Genomic DNA, 9,778 nt, shown 5'->3' with positions numbered 1-9,778 from the left:
AAGACATCCTTTTGTTTCCTTTAGCACCCCGGATAGGTGTTTAAGCTAGATTTGAAGTTCTGGGAGGTTTCATGTAATAGGCAGAATCTATAGTTTAATTCAAAATGTTTAGAAGAGTGTGAAGTTGATTTTTTTTTTTTTCAGCTGCTAAAATTTATTTTCTATGGATAAAAAGACCAAAACCCCTCGCACAGTTGCAGTCACTGTGGTTGCCTGGTGATTTGTTTTTAGTATTTATAATTTATGCACATAAACGTATGCTAATTAATTGCATTTCCTTTTCATAGTCCTAATGGGTAATAAAACTCACCCCTCATTTCTTTGTAAAAGAATTATGGAGGGCCTCGAGCATTTGTACCGGCTCGGGAGCAGGGTATTGGGTAACCTCAGGAACCTTGTTCAGTCTCGTAATAGTAAATAACCTCTTTTTGTTTGTCTGGGGTTTTTTTGGTTTTGCTTTTTAATTTGAGGATGTGTTTTAATTTGAAAACCATGCACAGAACTTCACAGGTATAATAGGAAAATCCCTAGCAGCTGGGTGGCCAAGGTGCACTTGCTTTTTCTGCCGTCTTGAGCATCAGCGTTTGGCTGCTGTGAGAGACCGGGGTCTGGACTAGGAGGACTTCTGGCTGATCTTTACACATTCACGGGCTCTGTGAGGTTTCATTTACAACAGCAGACGGGGCATCAGAATCATAGTGTTCTCTGCCCAGTTCTATGGTGCTCGTGCTGTGGGTCTTGGGACTTCTCCAGCGACTATCTCCCTTGTAAAAACTTACTTGCCTTTGGTTAAAAAAAAAAAAGAACCACATAGTGAATTATGAAGATCAGGGTTGTGATCAGCAGCTTGAAGTCCAGCTGGAGGCCATTTGCTGGTGGTGTACTGTAGGAGTCAATACTGGGGCCGATACTGTTTAACACCTTCATTAATCATCTGGATGATGGGGCAGAGTGTACCCTCAGCAAGTTTCTAGGTGACACAAAGCTGGGAGGAGTGGCTGATACGCCAGGGGGTCATGCTGCCATCCAGGGGGACCTCGACAGGCTGGAGAAACAGGCTGACAGGAACCTCATGAAGTTCAGCAAGTGGAAGTGCCAAGTCCTGCCCCTGGGGAGGAATAGGCCCATGCATCAGGACAGGCTGGGGCTGACCAGCTGGGAAGCAGCTTGGCAGAAGAGGCCGTGAGAGGCCTGGTGGACACCAAGTTGACTGTGAGCCAGCAATGAGCTCTTGTGGCAAGAAAGGCTAATGGGTGCCCTGGGCTGCGCTCAGCAGACCATCTCCAGCAGATGGAGGGAGGTGGTCCTTCCCCTCTGCTCAGAACTGGTGAGACACACCTGGAGTGCTGGGTCCAGTGCTGGGCTCCGTCCGCAGTACGAGAGAGACGTGGACTTACTGGAGAGAGTCCAGCAAAGGGCCACAAAGATGATTAATAGCTTGAAGCATCTGACATAGGAGGAGAGGCTGGGAGAGCCAGGACTGTTTAGCCTGGAAGAGAAAAGATAAGATGCCTCTCGAGGCTCAGGGGCACCTTATCAGTGCATAAAAATACCTGATGGGAGGGAATGAAGACAAGGCACTCTTCTCAGTGGTGCCCCGTGACAGGACGTGAGGCAACGGACACAAATTAAAACACACAAGATTCCGTGTGAAAAAAGAAAACATTTTTTTACTGTGAGGGCGGTCAAACACTGGAATGGGTTGTGCAGAGGGAGGTGGTGGAGTCTCAGTCCTTGGAGATACTCAAAACCCACCCAACTGGACACGGTCCTGGACAATCTGCTCTGGATGACCCTGCTTGAGCGGGGGGGGTTGGACTAAACGATCTTCAGAGGTCCCTTCTAACCTCAGCCATTCTGTGATTCTAAAATATGTTGCTTTAAAATTAATATCTGAGGTAAACTGGAAGAGATTTTTTTTTTGCTCTCTTCAGCTAACCTGTTCCTTTTTAATCTTGTTTTTAGAAAAATGCAAAGGAAATTTCCCATCTTTTTCCCAAGTTACTTTACCATGCAGGGAAAAACAGAGGGAATATACATTCAAAAATAAAAAATACAATTGCAAACCTAGAAAATGGGCAAGATGCCTCAGAAGAAAATGTGTTTTCCCAAATTACCTTTATTTTGAAGGTGATACTTTGTAACTAAATGTAAATTTTTTTCATCTCAGGACCTTACCTTACAATTAGGAAGCAAACTGTTCCTGGGTGGTGGTGGCAGCAGTTGTTATCGTGGTAGCATCTAGTGTGGGGTTTTAGTTTAAGGCTCCGTCTTTCAAATATTGAGTATATTCGTAGTTTAATACATGTTGCCCCATGGGGCTTGTTCATATGCATTTTTGAGGATCTCCAGGAACTGCCCTTCAAATTCCAATATACAAAAACTCAGAAACAAATTAGTATTCTTTAGTTGAAGTCATGGGAGGTATATGTGGAAGCCATTTCTGCATGCATAAGTTTACCAGCGCTGTATGTATGGCCTCTTATAGAAAAGTGCAAGAGTTTGAACAGCTGTTTTTTTTTCCTCCCCGCGCATAGATATGGCTGATTTTCGAGAAGTGTTTGCCAAAGCGAAGCATATCGCCATTATCACGGGAGCCGGTGTTAGTGCGGAGAGTGGAGTTCCTACCTTCAGAGGGGCTGGAGGTTTCTGGAGAAAGTGGCAAGCCCAGGTACGTGCTGGTGGCAGGTGTCAGCGCAGCCGTGCTTCTCGGTCCGTCGGGTAGGTGAGCGTGAAGAGTCAGAAGCAGCTGGGTGCCTTAGGGGTGGAGGCTCCCACGGCGGTACGGTGGGGACAGAGCTGTCCCTACGGTTGTGTCTGCAGCTCTTCCCCGTGCTCGGGGGAGGCTGCTTTGTGCAGCTGCAGCTTCTCTTCCGTCATTTGGTTTATCGGTTGTTTGGGAAAAACGATGTTTTTGCAGACAGCTCTGCGACTTTCTACTGTCCTTGATTTCTTGCTGCCTTGCAGCTTAGCTGAAGGGACTTAAAACCGAGAATTATTATTTTTGGGAACAAAACTTTTAAAACGTTTGACACCCTCATTCTTTTCCTACCTCCTGGGGCCTTTCCTGTTTTAAACTCTTAAGAACCTTAAGAATCTTAAGATACCAAAATAACATAATAATAATAATAATAATAATAATAATGACAGAACCAACAATACCAAGTAGTTGTTTTCTTTTAATCTTGGTTTCTCATAATACTCTTTAAAAATGTTTTAGGATTTTTTGTTTGTTTGGGGGGAGGGTTCCTCACAGTCTCTAACCCTGCCACAAGCTCTGTCTCTCTTGCCGGTGTGATCTCGCCAGCGCTGGGAGCCACCGGTAATAATAATAATAATAATAATGACAGAACCAACAATACCAAGTAGTTGTTTTCTTTTAATCTTGGTTTCTCATAATACTCTTTAAAAATGTTTTAGGATTTTTTGTTTGTTTGGGGGGAGGGTTCCTCACAGTCTCTAACCCTGCCACAAGCTCTGTCTCTCTTGCCGGTGTGATCTCGCCAGCGCTGGGAGCCACCGGGGTGGGAGAGGAGGGGGAAGCAGGCGCTGCGGGGTGGAGTGGTGCAGCGGCGAGCACCAAAACGAGCGAGTTTTGGTGTAGGTGCCTCGTGAGCCTGATCCTGCGTGGTGCCGCAGATGTTTCAAGTAACTGTCATACTGCCACTAACTGCTACCCCGAACACTGCAATCGCGTTTGCTTTCTTTATGGTTTTTAATGACAGCATTCATGAAAGATATAATGAAGTTAAAAAGGGGTCAGAGAGATAAGTTTTTCAAGATGGTTTGAATCTAAAGATGCATTTTTCCTTTCAGTGGTTATCAATTCAAATAAAGCATGCGTGTGTGTGAATGCCTGGTCCTTCTGCACCAGAAAGCTTGCATTCAGCATTTTTGTATCAGTAGAATTGTGCATTGAAGCATCAGACTGAGCTACTCCTTGTTTTAAAAAAAGATGAGGCAAAATTGAAGTTAGTGCGAACAGTATAGCCTAGATTTTAGCGGCACATAAAAGACAAGACATTAGACTTTGGTTTTGATGATGACTGTAAAATTTGGCTTGTGTTACACTTTAAATTAAGGCAGAAAAGAAATTGCTAGCAAAGGGAATACATCCACACGATGCTGAGTTTTATGGCTGCTGTGGAAAAGAGAGTTTTGAATGCCAAAAATCGTGTGCATCGAAGCATCTCATCTTCCTTTGTGCCGTACTAAACTCCTAATGGTTTGGTAGAGCAGCACAGAATAAGGTTTGAGTGTACTATGTAAAACCATGTACCAGTTATTTCCTCATTTAATAAAATACTTTGATTTGTTGTCCTCGTAAGGGCTATTGAAGTATATTCCTGTCAACTGCATCTGGTTATAAATAACCTGCTTTTGATTATCTGTTACGCTGGTAGCAGTGTAAGTGGCAGTATGCTAGCGGGGCTTCACCTGGGGAGGGGATTTTCTTGCCCTTTTGTTGGTAGAATGAGTGGTTTTGTCTTTTCCAGGAGCTGGCTACGCCAGAGGCTTTTGCGCGAAACCCTTCTCGTGTATGGGAATTTTACCATTACCGCCGGGAAGTGATGTTGAGCAAACACCCAAATCCTGCGCATATCGCCATTGCGGAGTGCGAAAGGCGACTGAGCAAGCAAGGAAGGAGTGTTGTGGTCATTACTCAGAATATTGATGAACTACACAGAAAGGCAGGCACAAAGCACCTCTTAGAAATTCACGGTAAGAATCAGCTTACCTGTCTGCTACAGGCCGGCAAAACTGGGGGCAAGAGAAAGCGGGATAAGTACTGGGAGGAAAGAAATTTGTCTTTAAAATGGTAATAACTTGCATGAAGTTATTCACAATGTCACCCCGTTCTCTTTTGGACGTTGTTTCGGGTACTTCATAGCCTCCCTTTATTTGTCATCTTTATTTTTTAATGGCTTCTGGCAGTACACAGGAACTGGTTCTCCCTTCCCACTTGCTCGGTTTTGCCTCACATCCACTTGAATACATGTGGATAGGGACACTTGGCTGATTTCGCTTAGGAAAGGAGAAAAGAATCCATTGAGGACTTCTGCTCTGTGGTAGTGGTGGTGCCACACTGGTATTGCTGCCAATAAAAGGTGCACTGGCAAGACTGGTCTCGCCAGCCCTGGTGCTTTCTGCTCTGCTACCTGCCGCTTTCCCTTGGTCCTGTCCTGTCCTTCAGAGACCCACCTGTGCCGTCCTTGGCTACAGGAGGAAGAAGGGGCTGGAAACAGCTGAGATTCCCTTACCTTTCTCTCCTACGCCCAGTGGCACTCCCTTTCTCTTCCCTGTAGGTGGGGCATTCCTCGCTCCCGCAAAGTGCCAGAGGAGCACAATGCAGGTGCAGTGCACGGGGGTCAGCGGGACTTTCGGATCTGAGGAAATATACAGGGGTGGAGAGAACGAGGGTGAGGAGGCCCTTCTCCATCCTTTGAGGTGCCCCCACTCCTCCTTCCTCCACCCTGCCGCAGAGTGAAGGTCTCCCAGGACAAAGTCCCATCCTGGTTCTCCAGCACTATGGTGCTTCTTAACTCTTAAGTATCACGAAAGGTTTAAATTTTCCCACCGCTGCTTTGTGATCTGGACACAGGAAACCTGCACAAATTGTTTTGCAGTTGTGGATCCAAGGGTAAAGCCTTGGGTGTAGTTTAATTTTGATTATCCTTATTCTGTACAAAATAGAAGCAATTTTAAACTCTTGGTAATATTGCGCATCTCTACAGCACATTAGTAACTCTACAAAAGTCTTGGGATTGGGGAGTTTGCATAAAACAAAACAGCATTAAACACCATTTTTTTTTTTTAAGAAAACGTTTCTATTTTAAGGGGAGAAACAATAAGCAGAAATCATATCCCTCAGTAATACCTTAAATAATGATTTTCTTCTGAAATACTGTTATGAGGCTGTGTATTGCTCATGTGGTGAGGTAGAACAAGGTGACAAATCATAGCTTAGAGGGACTGTTGCTGTTGTTCACTGCGGTCTTGCAGCTTGAAAGGGCTGCGTCTGTCTTTGCTGGGCCTGGTCTGTGCTTAACTATGACACTGGTCACCTCGGGTTGCTGAACAAAAGCGTGTGTACGCGCTGCGTAAATAGCGTCTCGTTCATAATGCTGCCAGCTCTCAACACTTGGCTGTTACGTTCATGCAGTAAGTTACCCATAAGGTATAGTCTTCAAAGTCAAAAAAAGGCCGTCCGGGATAAACACAACCACTTGCTTGTGCAGCCATGCCTCAGAGCAATTGCTTGATCCCTAATGTTTTCTTTTTGTGCGTTTCAGGTAGTTTATTTAAAACTCGATGCACCAACTGTGGAAACGTGGCTGCGAATTACAAGAGTCCAATATGCCCCGCATTGGCCGGGAAAGGGTAATACGTCTGCCTTGTAAACGCTCTGTTTTCTACTTTGCCTGCTGTTCAATAGAAAAGGAACCATTTTAGGAGCATACAGGAGTTTCAGCCAACCACCTCATTTTCCTTTAGTAGTATTAATGCTTAAATTTTACACAACTGTTTTGAAACCTCAGTATACTGTTTGGTAACTTCAGTGAGAGCCCGTGGTACCATAAGTCCTGTGAATGAATAACAAGTTAACCTCTAAGTTAGCACAACATTATATATGTTTTAATTAGAACAATTTCAGATGGTCTGAAACTCTCATATTGGACATCAACTAATTGTACTCTTTGAGAATGTGTGTTTACTCCCATCCTCTTCACTTCCGGGTTTTTTATTAAATCGGACGCTTATTCCTTAAATTGGACTGTCATCACTTGATAGATGGATTGTCCTCTTCTGCATCTCTTGAGCACCCAGTAGCTTTTGTCCTTCAACTCATCAATAAGATTCTCATGACTACAGGTCTCAAAATACAGATGTGTGAAACAATCAGGAGGGAAGCATCAGTTCCCAGGATTTCTGCAACATAAAAAGTTGCAGAAGAATCCTTCAGTCTCCTTTGTCTAGCCATCCTCTTTCTTTCACCATTTAAAAAAAGGGGGCGGGGGGATGGGACAGGCATACACTCATAGATTTTTAGGGTTTTTTCCCTTTGCATTTCACCAGATCTTTAGGTAGCTACATAAATATTTGTTGTGCCTTTGACGGGCACTTTGACCAGCTTATTACAGCTGCTTAGCTCTGGGGTTATTCTGGACAAATGCCTGCCTGCCCTCTGTGTGGTGTTTTAGGGTTGTAGTAGGTGTTGAAGTTGGCTGAAGTTGCAAAGATTCCTTGATTGGGGAGTGTGCTTTAGAGAATACTAAGTTTTTATTAATATATAAAGTGCATTTTGAATGATTGAATTTTGTAATTCAGCGCTCCAGATCCTGAAACGGAAGACGCCACGATTCCAGTTGAAGACCTTCCTCAGTATGTATGGACTGCTTTGGTTTTTGCTGTTACCTCTTCATGCTTTGTGCATCTCAAAGGCTTACGTTACTGTTCACGTAGTTCTGGAAGGACATGGAAATATTCTATGGGAGAAAAAGACGTGGGACTTTGCCCCAGAGAACTGAATCTAAATCTAAACCTGGCATTACGGGGGACAGCAGACAACAGGAGCATGTACTAGAAGTTTACCGTGATGCTAAAGGGATCGCATGCTTGTGTACTTGAGCATCAAGCTGAAACATGCCTAAATTCATAGGGTTTGTAGTAAGTGGAGTAGTAGGGGAATTGCAGTAAGAAACAGTAAACGTTTTGTTACTTTGCAGGTGCTACCTACTGTTAGTCAGTCTGGAATACTGTGCTGGGGTACAGCCACTGCATAGCTCCTTGCAGGCATTAAGTATGCCATGGTGCTTTTTTATAACGGCTGAAGCTTTGCCTTAGCTAGTTGCAGATGCAAGAAGCCACTGTATTTTTCATCTGGTTCCTAAGGAAAATAGGCTAACGTGATGCTTCTGTCTTTCAGTTCACTTTCTCCTTAAAAACCTGTTGGCCAGTTTGTTAAAGTTGATGAAGGCAGAGGTCTGTAGCACATACTGTGCTTCATGCGTTTCAGGAGCTGAATAAAGGAAAGACACAATTAAGTATCTGAGTTGAACAACTGTTCTGCAACCCGTTCTGTGTGACCGGGCAGCATGTGTGTACTTCCAACACGCGTGTAGCACGGCATCAGCTGCCTTCTGTCCAGCACGTGGTAGAGGAGGGTGTGGGGAGCGCTGTGGAAGAGAAGGAAGAAAGAGCGAGGGCAGATAAGACATGTCCAAATGAGAATGAAAACTGCTTTGCCGTTTTGCAGGTTGAAACGTCCACGTCAGGAGCATAACGCTGTCCCTTTGTCATTTTTAAACAGGTGTGAGGAGGACGGCTGCAATGGGCTCCTCCGTCCCCACGTTGTGTGGTTTGGTGAAACGCTGGATCCCGACATTCTCACAGAGGTTGAGAAGGAGCTTGAGATATGCGACCTCTGCTTGGTAGTGAGTGACGCTGTTGTTACCTAGCCTCTTAACCGCGGGAAAGCCACGCTGAAGAGGTTGCACCTCCTGGATAAAGGAGGTGCATCTGCACTTCCCGAGGGAGCTAAAAGTGCCCGAGGGACTCTCTAGTGTCAAGTGTAAAACATTAAAAGACCATGAAGTTTGAGAATTTAGGTATACTACTCAGAAGTTAACAGGTTCGGCATGCATACATCTTACTCAGCTGGCATCTGCAGTCTTTATTTAGTGTAGACAGGTGTTAGAGATTCAAGTGTTAGAGGTTAGCTAATATTTGAATTTCTCAAACAGTGAAAAACAGGATTATTTGGATGGTCAGTTTAAAAAAAAAGTAACAAAAAGTTGTAAGAACGTAGCTAGCTGTTATCACCTGCTGCTTTTTTTGTGAGGTTGTTTACATGCCACGTAGGTTTTACATTGCTGACCAAAACGTTTGCTGAGAATATTGTGTACCCTTCAGAAAACAATCTCAAGTAACAGAAGGGACATCTTGTGGGTTTTTTTTTTTCCTGAAAGCAAAGTCTGCCATTTTGTTTCTGCGATATATTTGTTCATCTACAGTTACAATCCCCAAACAGGCTTCTTTGGGTTGCATATCAGAGAAGCAATTCCTGCTTCTTACGCTATGTTAAATAGCTACATATGCAGTGACACTAAATACAGATATTGATTTGGTTTCATTTCTGTAGGGATCTTCCATGCTTTAGTGGTTTTGCAGATCCAGTGTTCTGAGAAGGGTCCTTACCGTGTGGGTTGGTTTGGTTTTTGTATGGGCCTGCTACACTCGTGATTTTTTGCCCTGTCCCTGCAGGTCGGGACCTCCTCCGTGGTGTATCCTGCCGCTATGTTTGCCCCTCAGGTATCCGCCAGAGGAGTGCCAGTTGCAGAATTTAACATGGAAGCCACTCCTGCTACAAATAGATTCAGGTAAAGCTGTTTGGTCTTAAACTAGCAAGCTTTAGCCTTCTCCATCTTCATTATCTTTTCCATTGGGTTGCTGAAATGCTTAGAAAACTTTTTAACAAACATGATCTAGTTTCCTCCCCAATGTTTAAGAAATATTATTTTCTTCTAGTAAGTAAGAAAAGATGATTGTTCTTTCTTGGTGGAATTAACTTACACTGAAGACACAACTATATTTTTCCCAAGCATGAAGCTGAAGCCTGTCCTTAGGTCCTAGGTGACCTAAACCCCCCCTCCCTCGGTAGCAGGACTAACTAGCTACCTGCGTGTCAAACGCACTCGGGCACTGCCAGAAAAAAGCAGCGTGCGCTGGTCGTTGCCCGCCCCTTCACCGGGCTGCTTCCTTCCAGGTTTCACTTCCC

General features: G+C 44.3%; 1 protein-coding gene across 2 annotated transcripts in view; it reads left to right on the top strand.

Moving 5' to 3' along the window:
• SIRT5 (sirtuin 5) overlaps positions 1-9,535 on the top strand; it is a 9,655-nt gene extending 120 nt beyond the window's left edge. Inside the window, exons 2-8 of one of the 2 annotated variants that reach the window (XM_009574743.1) lie at positions 2,532-2,671; positions 4,497-4,722; positions 6,294-6,381; positions 7,330-7,383; positions 8,312-8,435; positions 9,265-9,380; positions 9,529-9,535. In XM_009574743.1, the coding sequence (XP_009573038.1) occupies positions 2,532-2,671; positions 4,497-4,722; positions 6,294-6,381; positions 7,330-7,383; positions 8,312-8,435; positions 9,265-9,380; positions 9,529-9,535 (755 nt within the window). Of the gene's footprint in view, positions 1-950; positions 967-2,531; positions 2,672-4,496; positions 4,723-6,293; positions 6,382-7,329; positions 7,384-8,311; positions 8,436-9,264; positions 9,385-9,528 lie in introns of those variants that run through there. The other variant, XM_009574744.1, reaches the window with a different exon arrangement.
• Positions 9,536-9,778: the final 243 nt, after the last annotated feature.

Source organism: Fulmarus glacialis, unplaced genomic scaffold (assembly GCF_000690835.1).
Source record: "Fulmarus glacialis isolate BGI_N327 unplaced genomic scaffold, ASM69083v1 scaffold16373, whole genome shotgun sequence".
In the NCBI taxonomy this organism is placed as follows: domain Eukaryota; kingdom Metazoa; phylum Chordata; class Aves; order Procellariiformes; family Procellariidae; genus Fulmarus; species Fulmarus glacialis.
Note: the sequence above shows the minus strand (reverse complement) of the source record. Positions and strands in the feature narration are given on the sequence as shown.